The 14,288-nt window shown below is 37.7% G+C and overlaps 2 protein-coding genes across 5 annotated transcripts in view; one reads left to right on the top strand and one right to left on the bottom strand.

Annotated features, from left to right (window-relative positions):
* LOC106085248 (phosphatase and actin regulator 1) overlaps nt 1-14,288 on the top strand; it is a 784,344-nt gene that overhangs the window by 111,651 nt on the left and 658,405 nt on the right. The gene's annotated exons all lie outside the window — the stretch shown is intronic.
* On the bottom strand, nt 9,854-11,517 carry LOC131994018 (uncharacterized). Its single transcript, XM_059360067.1, has 2 exons — nt 10,229-11,517; nt 9,854-10,144 (listed from the first exon to the last, which is right to left on the bottom strand). The coding sequence occupies exons 1-2, from the start codon at nt 10,895-10,897 to the stop codon at nt 9,992-9,994; spliced, it is 822 nt and encodes a 273-aa protein (XP_059216050.1). The 5' UTR covers nt 10,898-11,517; the 3' UTR covers nt 9,854-9,991.

The raw sequence follows: 14,288 nt of genomic DNA, 5'->3' as shown, positions 1-14,288 counted from the left end.
TAAACCTAACCTAACCTAACCGATTTACATGGGGAGTAGTAACGCAGCCTGACTTTCACGAAATTAAGATAACATTGAGAAATAAGTTGTGGCCGTTGTGATCCATTTTGGATCCGATGAAACATTTCGCTCAATGACTCCTGCTTTATTATACCCACCACCATAGGTTGGAAGTATACCAATCAAGCAACTCCTCGTCATATTGATCTAGGATCCCATAATGTATATATAGTCCTGATTGTCTCGACATCCTGAGTCGATCTAGCCATGTCCGTTCGTCCGTCCGTCTGTGGAAATCACGAAAGCGGTCAAACGCGTAAAGCTAGCCGCTTGAAATTTTGCACACATACTTTATATTGATGTAGGTGCTTGGAGATTGCAAATGAACCATATCGGTCCAGATTTGGATATAGACCGATCCTCACAATTAGGGTCTTAGGCCCATAAAAGCCACATTTATTTTCCGATTTTGCTGAAATTTGAGACAGTGAGTTGTGTTAGGCCCTTCGACATCCTTCGCCAATTTGGCCCAGATCGGTTCAGATTTGGATATAGCTGCCATATAGACCGATCCTCCGATTTAGGGTCTCAGACCCATAAAAGCCACATTTATTATCCGATTTTGCTGAAATTTGGGACAGTGAGTGTTGTTAGGCCCTCCGACATCCTTCGTCAATTTGGACCAGATCGGTTCAGATTTGGATATAGCTGCCATATAGACCGATCCTCCGATTTAGGGTCCTAGGCCCATAAAAGCCACATTTATTTTCCGATTTTGCTGAAATTTGAGACAGTAAGTTGTGTTAGGCCCTTCGACATCCTTCGCTAAATTGGCTCAGATCGGTACAGATTTGGATACAGCTGCCATATAGACCGATCCGACGATTTAGGGTTTAAGGTCCATAAAATCCACATTTATTATCCGATTTTGCTGAAATTTGAGGCAGTGAGTTGTGTTAGGCCCTTCGACATCCTTCTTCAATTTGATCCAGATCAGTTCAGATTTGGATTTAGCTGTCATATAGACCGATCCTCTGATTTAGGGTCTCAGGCCCATAAAAGGCGCATTTATTGTCCGATTTCGCCGAAATTTGGGACAGTGAGTTAAGTTAGGCCCCTCGACATCTTTTTGCAATATGGCCGAAATCGGTCAAGATTTGGATATAGCTGCCATGTAGACCGATATCTCGATTTAAAGTCTTGGCCCCATAAAAGGCGCATTTATAATCCGATGTCACTGAAATCTGACACAGTGACTTGCGTTAGGCTCTTCGACATCCGTGTCGTTTATGGTTCAGATCGGTTTATTTTGAGATATAGCTACTGAACTTATTGGGTTGCCCAAAAAGTAATTGCGGATTTTTTAAAAAAAAGTAAATGCATTTTTAATAAAACTTTGAATGAACTTTAATCAAATATACTTTTTTTACACTTTTTTTCTAAAGCAAGCTAAAAGTAACAGCTGATAACTGACAGAAGAAAGAATGCAATTACAGAGTCACAAGCTGTGAAAAAATTTGTCAACGCCGACTATATGAAAAATCTGCAATTACTTTTTGGGCAACCCAATATTAGTATTTGGTCCAAATCGGAACATATTTCGATATAACTGCTATGGATATATATACCCGAGGTGGTGGGTATCCAAAGTTCGGCCCGGCCGAACTTAACGCCTTTTTACTTGTTATTATTTATTTCCATGAACTTTGTTTTCTTTCATTAATTATTAATTTGATGTGACCATTTCAATGGGACGAACCTCTTCTTTGTAGTCTATCCATCAAAACAATTTACGAATTTTTAATGAAAATTTCGCTGACATTATTGCTTTGAAAAATGCTTGCCATTTCCATGCTGAGTTTTGTGGTTGTGGCTAACATCTCTGACTGTGATTGTGGTTGTAATTAATAAAATTTATATTTTTTTAGGGGAGGGGGGGGGGGGCTTTTGAGAATGCCATGAAATTGTATATTTCGCGCCCAATTAAATTTAAGCCCGCAAGCGAAATTAAACCGAGAAAATAAATGATTGGTTCATAAATATTTGAGTTGCTCACGCTCATCATTGAGGCATGAGATCTTTTGAAATTAATTCGTCCGAATTAAGTATATCCTGCGTAGGTGTACACCGATACACGAATAGTCTCTATGTGCGTGTGTGTGTGCTGGCTTTTGTGTGTAGGCGGATGAATGTGTTTTACGGCTCTTACGTGTCAAGTTGACTTTAGTATTCCCAGTCCGTGGCATCCGTTTGCTTCATTATCCTGCACGCACTTGTACACACATAGACCCGTATGCTGGCACCCATACTCAACTATAGATAACACAATCACGTAGTCTCTGTGTGCCAGCATACACATGGGCCAAAGGAAACGGATGTGTGGCAGTAGTTTGTGATATATGTGTCATATGTTGCAATGATTAAATGTTTACACACTCCTCTCATGCTTGTATTCTTCTCACTTTTTTTTTACACTGAAGATGCCTACCTAGTCCATGTAACTTCCCGCTGCTGTCACTTCCTCTCCTAAATCAAAACTATAATCGCACTTAGTCAAAGTTTGTGAAAGAATGAAAGAAGGATTTTTTTTAATTTACACCGTTTGGGAGTTTTCCAACGAACAAATATCTCATGTTAATGATGTAAAGGAGCAGGTAAATAAACCGGCATCATTACCTGAGTTATTTAATTTAGGCATTGGTAATGTAGCCCGAGTGGCATACCAAATTTTCGTTTCTTACAAATGGCTAAGAGGATTGATTTGCTCTTTTTAACCGTTTCCTTCACCTCTCCACGTCATTTATTATGCGTAATCATTTTCAAAGCAAAAAAGTCAGAACATATCTTATTTAAAATTGCTTTCCTAGCCTTTGACACCTGCTTTGTTTTGCTAAAACAATTCATCATGAACCTAACCTTCGGCACCAACGTTGAAAATCTGCTGCGTTGATTCTTTATATTCCTGTCCTTGAGATTTGCAATATGTTGATAACATTTGACACCCTGGCAATGAGGCGAAAACTCAAATCAATTCCTTGGTTTATATGGGAAATTCTTTTGTGAATTTTATGAGTTATCTACAGGGAAAAGGTAATTTTTTAGGCTACGGGGGCACAGGGTTTTATATCCATCACCTATGGTTGTAAAAGGCAAGAAGTAATAAAAAAAAAGTTTGACATTTTTCTATGAATAAAAATACAGACAAACTTTATTAGTTTGAAATGGAAAAGTTTTTAAAGAGTGTATAGAAAGTATTTGTATATTAAGCAAGAGGGAAACCTGGATTTTATTTGCTACCATCCGAACCGGGCCCGCTCCGCTGCGCCTTCTTTAACTCTCTAATATCTTTTTTAGGGACACTTCGCCCTGAATGCGGATAACAAATTCTTCCCATTGTAGCCTATGACGCTGAACGCGTTCGAATCCTGGCGAGAACATCGGACAAAGCGGTGGCGACATTTGCGAGGAACAATGCCATGCATGGTCATTTAAAAAATTTTCCCCAAAGAGGTGTCGCACTGCGGGACGCCGTTCGGTCTTGTCAAAACATAAGGTCCCTTATCTTTGAATTTAAACTTGAATGGGAAAGCACTCATTGATGTGTGAGAAGTTGCCCCTTCTCGGTTCCTGGTGGTAACGTTCTTCCTTAAGGTAGTGTTCTCATTAGGGGAGGGATGGCAACTCAGAAATTTCGACTCAAATATGGATCAAATTCGTGCTGCACTGCCAAATTCATTTAATTTGAGCCCCAAATTGCCATGGCCGGTAAATATAAACCCTGTGGAGGGTGTTATGGGGCTGGAGCGGCCACCGGCACTTTGCACTGAAAATAGATATCAAATTCGGGGCTCTGCTGGGTACTTGGAAATTCGTACTCTACACTTGAATACCTTTCATTCGAATCCCATATTGTCCCCATCGGGACCACTTTTATTTTTGGGTAGTACTTTTGGGGTTAGGGGGAGGGTCCGCCCCTCCCGATATCAAAAAATTATATTACGTATGTTTCCTTTCAGACCAACTAACACAATCTGTGAAAATTTCAAAATAATCGGTTCAGCCTTTTTTGAGTCTATACGGAACAAACAACAATCCGACTTTCATTCTTTCGAAGATTCTTTTTTTGCACTATAACATTAAGGAACAAGTATTATGATCAAAGAAACAGCAAAGAACTAGAGGCACGCAGTTACTGGAAGGTCTTCTCAGAACCGATCAACGTTGGTAATGATACTGTTTATATGATTTTTTTTCTCTATAAACCAAATTTCCAAACTAGACATTACATTGTGAGGTATTTCGCCCCACATTTAATTTGGAGCTTTCAACTCAGGTATTCAACAGCCTAAAATAGCATTTTACTGTACAATTGTTTCTTGGAATGATTTGGTTTTTTGATTTTTCCAAAATTGTTAAAAATTGCACACTCATTGGACAATTAAAAAAATCCGCAAAAAATCGTTCTGAGATATTTTAAATACACAGATAATAATAATTAAAAAAAAAACAACTTTTGTCGCAATGCCGATGGCTAAATTTTGTTAATTTTCCTGCAACAATTTGTTTGAATCCCATTGACCCAGAGTACACATTTGTAGTTGAAAGGCACTTGCCGTGCAAGCCAAACTATAACAATTACAATAATGTTATTTGAAAGCAAAACTAACTATTGGGTTGCCCACAAAGTAATTGCGGATTTTTCATATAGTCGGCGTTGACAAATTTTTTCACAGCTTGTGACTCTGTAATTGCATTCCTTCTTCTGTCAGTTATCAGCTGTTACTTTTAGCTTGCTTTAGAAAAAAAGTGTAAAAAAAGTATATTTAATTAAAGTTCATTCTAAGTTTTATTAAAAATGCATTTACTTTCTTTTAAAAAATCCGCAATTACTTTTTGGGCAACCCAATACCATTCTACCATCGACGCCACATATGTGCTTGCTTTGCGGCAACAGCTTTGGGTGTATGTGGTTGGTGGTTAGTTTCTTTGTTTGGTTCGCAATGCTTTGTTCTTGTTTGTTTACTGTTGTACTTCTGACTCTGTTTTTCTATTACCCTTAAAAACAAATTTTAATAATTTTGCCGGCGCTGAGGATTGAACTCATGATTTCATGTTTGATAGTTTAGCCTACCGACATCATCTTCCTTTTGATGAAATAACTCAATAAGTATTACTGCACAGAACTAAGTGTCTTAATAAACTAAATTAAAAAAAATCACTTTGAAAAAATGTTATTTAAATTAATTAAATTAAAAACCACTTAAAAAAACTATTATTTGAATACGAAACACTTTTTCATGGCGAATTTTGTAAAATAGGTTCAAAGAAAAATAAATTTTTTTTTTGACCGTCCTGGGTATTCGAACCTTTGTTTGCAAGTCATTAATGGCATGGGTGTTCGGTGCGCTACACCGTAGTACGCCTTTTTTGACAACTATCTTAGCCAAAGAATTTGTTGAAAATCCACAAAATTTCGATTATTTTGTCTGTTAAAACCTACTTTAACAAATAATGTCTTCAATTCAATGCTCAAATTCGTTGAGAGTTTAAAATTTGACATACAAATTTGCATGCATAATTTATGCTCCCATAGCAGCTCTGACTAAATATGGTCCGATTAGGATCAAATTTGGCACAGATATGAGTGGTTGAATAAGTCCCAGTCATTGTTCAATTTTGTAGAACCATATATTGGTCTTTTTGGTAGCTATACTTACTTTAATTGGCTATGAGAGGACATTTGTTCCACTAGCCGAACGTAGAATAGCATTCCAAGCGCCTCGATCTTCTGCGCTCATTCTAAAATCTCTGATACCAGGTATCGAGGTGTCTTCCACCACTTCATGTTTCCGTCGGGTTTTTTGGTTTTCCCGGTTTGCGTGTACCACCGTGGTTGCCTTCAATATACTTATTTGCTGGAGCTTCTTCATGCATTTTGACAACATGACCTAGCCAACGCAGCCGTTGTATTTTGATGCACGTAACTATTTTATCGTCGTCATACAGCTCGTGGTTCATACGACGCCTATTTTCTCCATTAATACAAACTGGTTCATATATTTTACGAAGAATCTTTCTCTCAAACACTCCAAGTACTGCCTCATCTGCTTTCACAAGTACCCATGTCTCAGAACCATATAACACAGCACGGGTAGTATCAGTGTCTTGTATAGTGTAATATTCGTCTATCGAGAGGTGGCCTTGTTTCTAAACTGCCTACTTAAGCCAAAGTAGCATCTGTTTGCCAGTATTATTCTTCGCTTTATCTCAAATCTGGTGTCATTCGTTTCGGTTACGGCGGTGCCGAGATAGATAAAATTACTGACTATCTCAAACTTGTGGTTCCCAACTTTCCTTATCTGCTCGGTTGTACAGGGTGTTTTTGGGAGTTGAAATCATCCATTTCGTCTTATCTCCGTTTACTGCCAGATCCATTTTCACTGACTCTCTTTTGATTCTTTCAAAGGCAGGAGTTACTACTTCCGGTGACCGACCTATGATGTCGATTTCGTCGGCATAGGCTGTCCCCTTGTCTGAAACCTCATTTGGTATTAAATGGTTCGGAGTGATTCTTTCCTATTCTTACTGAGGAACGCGTATCAGCAAGTGTCATCCTGCAGCATCTTATTAATTTTGCAGGGATACCAAACTCAGACATGGCTTGAAATACCTTTGAACGTAAAGGGGTATCGAAAGCGGCTTTGTAGTCAACAAAGAGAAGGTAGATGTTGATTTGTCCTATCCTATCTGATCCAGGGTGGATTTATCAGATCTAAAGCCGCATTGATAGGGCCCAATTATCTCATTGACTTTAGGTTTTCATCTTTCACACATTACGCTCGAGATTATCTTGTATGCGATGGGGAGGAGACTTATTCCTCTGTAGTTGGCCCATTCCGTCTTGTCTCCTTTCTTTATGTACAGGACATAGTATGCTGAGGTTCCAATCATCGGGTATGCGTTCTTTTAGCCAGATTGCGCAGATAAGCTGATGCATATGCCTTATCAGCATGCCGCCTCCGGTCTTAAATAGTTCAGCGGGTAACCCGTCGGCTACTGCTGCCTTGTTATTCTTTATTCGGGTCACTGCTACTTGGACCTCATCCTGACTAGGAGTTCTCGTCCACACCAAACTTGACACATGCAATCCGTCGTGAGGGCATACTAAAGGGTGATTTTTTAAGAGCTTTAGGATAGTTAAAAAACACATAAAATTCATGAAATCTTTATTTGAATCGATAGTACGGCCCATACAACTTAATATTTGAAGATTATTTCATGCAAATGTTGACTGTGACTGCACCTCAAATGGTCCATCCGCTTAATCCATTTTTGGCATACTCTTTCCCACATTTCAGCCGACATACTCTTTCCAACATTTCGGTCTCACGAATAAATGCTTCAATGTTGTCTTCCAATGGCTCAATTGAAACCGGCTTGTCTGTATAGACATGAGTTTTAACATGCAAATGCAAATTTTGCCCATGAACATTCCACTAAGGAACAGGGGCAAACTTCTCACATATCAATGGGTGCAGTCCGATTCAAGTTTAAGCTCAATGATAAGGGGCCTCCTCTTTATAGCCGAGTCCGAAAGGCGTGTCACAGTGCAGCACCTCTTTGGAGAGAAATTTTACATGGTATAGTACCTCACAAATGTTGCCAGCATTAGGAGGGGAAAATCGCCGCTGAAAATTTTTTCTGATAGTCTCGCCAGAATTCGAACCCAGGCGTTCAGCGTCATTAGGAGGACATGCTAAACTCTGCCCACAAAAAATAGTCTAAAGGCCTTAAATCGCACAATCTATGCGGCCAATTGACTGGTTCCAAACGTGAAAAAAATGTTCACCCCACTCGCCTCTCAATAAGTCCATTATTACGCATGCTGTGTGGCATGCGGCACCGTCTTGTTTAAACCACATGTCATGCAAGTTTAGCTCTTCCATTTTGGGCAAAAAATACTTTAGACATCATCTCACGATACTGCTCGCCATTCACAGTTGCGTTACAATTCGCATCATCTTTGAAGAAGTACAGTCCAATGATGCCACCAACCCATAAACCACACCAAACTGTGACTTTTTCTGGATGCATTGGTAGGGGAAAATCGCCGCTGAAAATTTTTTCTGATAGTCTCGCCAGGATTCGAACCCAAGCGTTCAGCGTCATTAGCGGACATGCTAACCTCTGCCCACAAAAAATAGTCTAAAGGCCTTAAATCGCACAATCTATGCGGTTCCAAACGTGAAATAAAATGTTCACCGAACACGCCTCTCAATAAGTTCATTGTTACGTGCGCTGTGTCGCATGTGGCACCGTCTTGTTCAAACAACATGTCATGCAAGTCAAGCTCTTCTATATTGGGCAGCAAGAAAAGTTGGATATCATCTCACGATAGTGCTCACCATTCAAAGTTACGTTACGATACTCATCATCTTTGAGGAAGTGCGGTCCAATGATGCCACCAGCCCATAAACCGCACCAAACTGTGACTTTTTCTGGATGCATTGGTACGTCTTGCAATGCTTTTGGCTGATCTTCACTCTAAACTCGACAATTCTGCTCATTTATGTACCCATTGAGCCAAAAAATTAGCTACGTCGTAAAATGGAAGGAGCGCATTATGATTTTTCGGATTTTGGTTTCTTATTGCAATTTCTGAAGTTATTTGACAGTGAATCAACACACGAAACGTGAGCTGTTTAAGCCAGTTAATAGCTAAAAAAATCACCCTTTATAAGATATGGCCGGGACCACATTTAATTTGCTTCCCATTAGGAGCACAAAAGTTGGATTTCTCATACGATTTCGCAAAATGGGGAACTGTTTAGACATCTTCTGTAGAAGCACCACGTATGGTACACCTAAAGGGTCCCCCTCTTCCACCTTCTCATATCAACAAATGAAGTATCCAATTTTTGTCCATTTTTATTGAGAGGCTAAATTCTTTATCGGAAATGTCAGGATAAAAAGATCGTTCGTTTAAGAGTCTACAGGGAACACTTTGATTTCTATACTCAAAGTTCGGTTAGGCAGGAACCAGACTCCTACTGTGACCATAGCAACATCCACCGTTGCCAAATATTTTTCCAAAGTTTTTTTTCAAAGTTGCTATAAATGAATTTACAAATCTCTTTGTTAAAATTTTATTAAAATATTTTTCATATCAAAGTATACTTGAATGAAATCAAAAATGCTTATGAACAAACATTCAGTTATAAAAAAAAAAAAATTTAATTTTTCAATCTTTAAAAAGTTTTCAAGCAGCCATTCAAAGAGGAACTCAACATCAACAACAATGCCCTCTCCTTCTCAGTTTTCCAATTTGATGTTGTAAAGAAATATGTAAACGAAAATCAAAACCTGTCGATGTTTTTTTCTAGATTGGTTGCATTTCAAATATTCATGAGAATCCATTAGGCAGGGATACGAATCCCAAGGAAACATTTGTACTCTACCCGAATTTTTCACATCCTTTAGCACGCACACACACACACACACAGACGCACAATCGCACACACATTTTTTATTGCCTTATAAAAGTTGAACGCTTTTATGTTTCACCAGCATGAGAGACGAAGACATGCCCTTGCTTGTTTATGCTTGTAGAACACATGTATAATGTGTGTGCATACATTGAACTTTTGGAAGATAGGTGTAATGTGTGTGTGAGTGTGTGTGTGTGTGAGAGGGAGTGTGTTAGGATACGAGATAAGGATGGTGGAACCTCCGTGGTTAAAAAAAAAAATAACTCTTTGCAATTTGAAGTCTGAACAAAGAATAATTTTTATTTTCATTTTAAATCTTAAAGAAAACTAAGTTACAATATAATAAATGATGATTAAAGTAAAAGCTAGATTTCTTGGAATTATACAATAAAAGTTACAAAACAATTTCTTATTAATTAGTTGGTGTTCTTATTGCTAACAATGATATTGGTTATATGAGACAAATATATTTATTGGTTATTCAGCGTTAATTATGACCTAAATCAATAGGTTAACGTTCTCGGTGGTTTTGGTGGAGATAATAAGGTGGGTGTCGTAACTGGTTTTGGTGGAGACAATAAGGTGGGTGTCGTAACTCCTCCCCCCTTAAGATAGAGCGACGGCCACAATGAAGATGTTGTGGTCGGAGTGATAGGCTGTGGAGGTGGAAAGTGGTGTTTGTACGTATTTTTTCGTTTAATGACAATGATGAGTATGGTAATGACTACTATTGTGCATACTAATGTTGTTGTTGTTGTGACTGAGTGAACTGTTGTAGTGGTTATTTCCAGGTTGCTAATTCTGTTGTTGGTTAGAAAGTTGAAATCCTCGAGTTTTTGAAGACTAAGTATTTCGATTGTGGAGTTTACGGAAATGTTGCTGTTTGGTAACGGGGGTATGTGGAGTTGATCCCAATATGCATCGGTATCATCGTGGTATGTTATACCATTTATTGAGACGTCACAGTTCTGGAAACGCACAAGGGCTGTGTCTTTTACTGTGAGAGTTTTGATACTGCAAGTAGAATTTATTAGTGTCTCTGGTGAGTGTATAAAAAGTATTAGGTTTTGTTCCACTTGTGTGATCGATTCCCTTTTTCCAACGTCACTAATTGGGCAATTTGCTTCTTTATTGTTTATTAAGTTTCCAATACATAACGAGTATTTGGTTTCTTCCTGTCGGATCGGTATACCGCAATAATATGTTCCTTCGATCGATGGGCAAAGTGTTTTGTGATGGTGTGTGGAATTTTCATTAAACAATATATATGGTTCTGTTATTATTAACTTAGTTATGTTTATTGGTAAAGGAATTATGTGGTATAGAAAATAGTCTTCTTCAGAGACATTCGGTACAAGAATATTAAAAATGATATTTGTTTCATTGTAGTAGGCTTGCATGCCTAGCATTTCATAAATATTTTCGATAGATCTGACTTCAATATTTTTTTTGTTTTAATTTGACTTCTATGTTTTCGAGTTCTTCCGGGCTGAGGAGGAATCTTGAAATTATATTTAGTTTTGACAGAACTACTGCCTCAGCTATGTTTGTTAAGTGGTGTGTTAGAAGGTCGATGTTGTAGTTTATCTGGTTGAGGTATTGTGTTTGTAATAGTATGTCCTCTTCCTGTTTTATTTTATTAGTTGTGCTCAACATGTATCTTTCTATTGTGTGCTGTTCGTTATTTATGTGGGATGTTATGTTATTGAATCTTTCAATCATTTTAAAGTTGATTGAATGTTCGTGTGAAAGTGTATATGTAACGTTGTTTAGGTTTGAGTAAATGTTTTCTATCTGTTGATTTATTGTTCTAGCGTCTTGGTCATCCATGTTACCCGTTATGAATTTAATCACGGAACCTAGTCCATTTATTAGCCCTCTTCTCTGTCTTTTAATTGGGTATAATGCTAAAAACTTGGTCTTTAATTCTGCAAGTTTTAGCTTAGTTATTCTTACGATGTTAGGTTCAAATATATGTTTCTCGAAAAGGTCAAGATTGTATTCTATAACGTCAATGTTTGTTTTGTAGTTTTCAGGATTAATGATGTGAATAAAGCTGTTGAGATTTGTGACGAATCTTGCGGGGCCTAAACGCAGTGGTAAAATGCTTTGGTGTGTTGGCAAGTTGTGTACCTCGATTATTTGTGCCTGAATTGAAGGAATTCTAAAAGTGAAAGATTTGTGTTAGTTTGTGTGAGAAGAGCGTGAGGGTAGTTCTGGTCAATGTTCTATCCCTAGTATATATTCATATTAATTTACTGAATTATTGTTTATTTGTTTATTTATGTACTAAACATGTAGTAATAGTATAGGACATTTCTTTTTCTTTTTGCAAAGGCTATAATAATTCTTGATACAATTAAAATTTTAGTTTTTATTTATTTATTTATTTATTTATTTATTTATTTTTTTTTTTTTTTTTTTTTTTTTTTTTTTTATTTTTTATGTTGTTTCCTTAATCTACATTTATGTAATTTCTTTTGCCCTTTAGTAAGAATGGTAAATTTGCCATCTTTTTCAACTGTTTGCTTTGAATATCTAGGCGTCAATTTGTTTCTTCTTGATTCTTTCCTGAAAACGATTTGGCCATCAGTGACGTCTTCAGGATCCTCTCTAGAATCATTCAGGTTTTCGATTCTTGTCTTTGTTGTGTCTCGGACATGTTTTTGAATTTCGGGGTATAGTTCGTCAAGGAAAGTATTTAGTTTCGTTAAATAGTCATGTTCGTTTGAAAAATTTAATGTCTTCATGAATTTGTATGGTCGTCCAAAAAATAACTCGTAGGGTGTGTGTTTGGTCGTGGAATGAATAGCGTTATTGTACGTTATCAATGTTTCAGACAGTATTTCCTCGTGTTCTGTTGAGAATCCCTTTTCCTTTCTCTTAGATAGTATTAGTCTGTATATTTCAGTAAGTGTGGAGTGTAACCTTTCTACAGGTGAATTACTGCTAGTCTGTTGGAAAGATGTAAAGTGTAACTCTATTTGGAATTGTCTGCAGAAATCTTTGAAGATGTTTGCAACGAATTCGGAGCCTTGGTCACAGACAACCATTTTGGGTATACCAAAGGAACTAATAAAATTCTTGAATGCTTTAAGAACCGTAATACTATTCCTGCAACTAAGTGCGTATCCGCAAGCAAATTTGGAACATTTGTCTATGACAGTCAGTATTTGATTATTGTTAATACTGTAGAGATCGATATGAAGTATTTCCAGGGGTTTTAATGGTGTTTCTGGAACTAAAAATTTCAGTTTTGGGGGATTCCTATCATATTTAAAGGTCTTACACTTCTCGCAATGGTTCAGTGTTTTGGTGATCTTATCTTTCATATTTAAGAAATAATATTTCCTCTTAAGGTGAGACAATGTCTCATTTATGCCTCTATGATTCGATCGTTCGTGGTAGTCGCGAATTATTTCCTCTTGTTTCTCCTCAGTCATTATGTCCTCAAGAATTTCGGTACACCTAATGAGACGGAATGTCTTAGCTTGTGAAAAATATTTGGAATAAGTCAACTGTACTATTGCAAAGATTTCATCATTCGTGTAAATAGCCGTCTGCTTATTGGGGGGAAAGTATTCCTTAAATATGTCTAGCATGATTCCTTCGTTGAACTGCTCTCTACGCAAAATTCTCCTCTGTCTATTCCTAAAAATGTTCTCTATGGTCATGGGTGACCCTGTGCGATCCCCTTCGAAAATCACCTGTAGGTTGAATTCATTTAAAGGTCTCTCTGAAATGGGAATACCGTCATTCAAATTTTCGTCCGCGCTATGAATTGTGCTTGTGTTGTTGAAAAGTTCTTGTCTATTTTCTTCCAATGGTTCATTTATCTTTACTCGACTAAGAGCATCAGCGTTCGTGTTAAGCTTCCCTTTTTTATAGACAATCTCATAGTCGTATTCCTCCAATTTTAGTCGCCATCTAATCAATTTGGAGTTTGGTTCTTTCAGGTTCATTACCCAGGTGAGGGGTCTGTGATCTGTAAAAATTTTGAACTTTCTTCCAAAAAGGTACGGGCGGAAATACTTCACTGCCCAAACTATTGCCAGTAATTCCCTTTCTATTGTCGAATAATTGCATTCGCTCTGTGAGAGGGTGCGGCTCGCGAAACAAATTGGCTTGTCTCTACCTATATTACCCTGTGACAAAACAGCTCCCAATGCAATATTGCTAGCGTCTGTTGTGAGAATGAAGGGTTTAGTAAAGTCGGGATGTTGAAGGATGGGATCGTTCATCAGTAAATTTTTACATGTCTCAAATGCCTCGCTATACTTCTGGTCTATCTGGATGGTTGCTCCCTTTTTCAGGCATTGGGTGAGTGGTTTAGTGAGTTTGGCCAAATCTTTAATAAATTTGCGATAGTAACCCACGAGTCCAAGGAATGCCTTAATTTCCGTACGTGTCTTAGGTAATGGAAAATTTTTTATGGCATCGATCTTCGCCGGATTGGGTTTTATACCTTCAGAATTTATAATGTGCCCCAGGAAGGAGATCTCCTTTCTAAGAAACTCACATTTATCCATTTGGATCTTAAAATTGGCTTCCCTAAGTCTTCTGAATACCTGCGTTATACCCTCTAGGTGTTCTTGTAGTGAAGTGGAATATATGATTATATCATCTAGGTATACAAGGCATACCTTCCCTATGAGATCTTTTAGGATATTGTCCATTACCCGTTGGAAAGTGCTTGGGGCATTTTTTAGCCCGAAAGGCATTCTAGTAAACTCATAGTGCCCATTTTCCACGGTAAATGCCGTTTTCTGAATATGTCTAGGGTCCATCTCAATCTGGTGG

The sequence above is a fragment of the Stomoxys calcitrans genome, chromosome 1 (genome assembly GCF_963082655.1).
Source record: "Stomoxys calcitrans chromosome 1, idStoCalc2.1, whole genome shotgun sequence".
In the NCBI taxonomy this organism is placed as follows: Eukaryota; Metazoa; Arthropoda; class Insecta; order Diptera; family Muscidae; genus Stomoxys; species Stomoxys calcitrans.
The sequence above is the reverse complement of the archived record's forward strand: the minus strand, read 5'-3'. Positions and strand labels throughout refer to the sequence as shown.

What these genes read in the sequence shown, in the direction of transcription:
- LOC131994018 (XM_059360067.1), bottom strand. Translation starts at nt 10,897, where the DNA reads ATGCTAGGCATGCAAGCCTACTACAATGAAACAAATATCATTTTTAAT. An exon ending in TCACAACAACAACAACATTA is followed by an intron (nt 10,145 to 10,228) that starts GTATGCACAATA and finishes CCACCTCCACAG; the next exon opens with CCTATCACTCCGACCACAAC.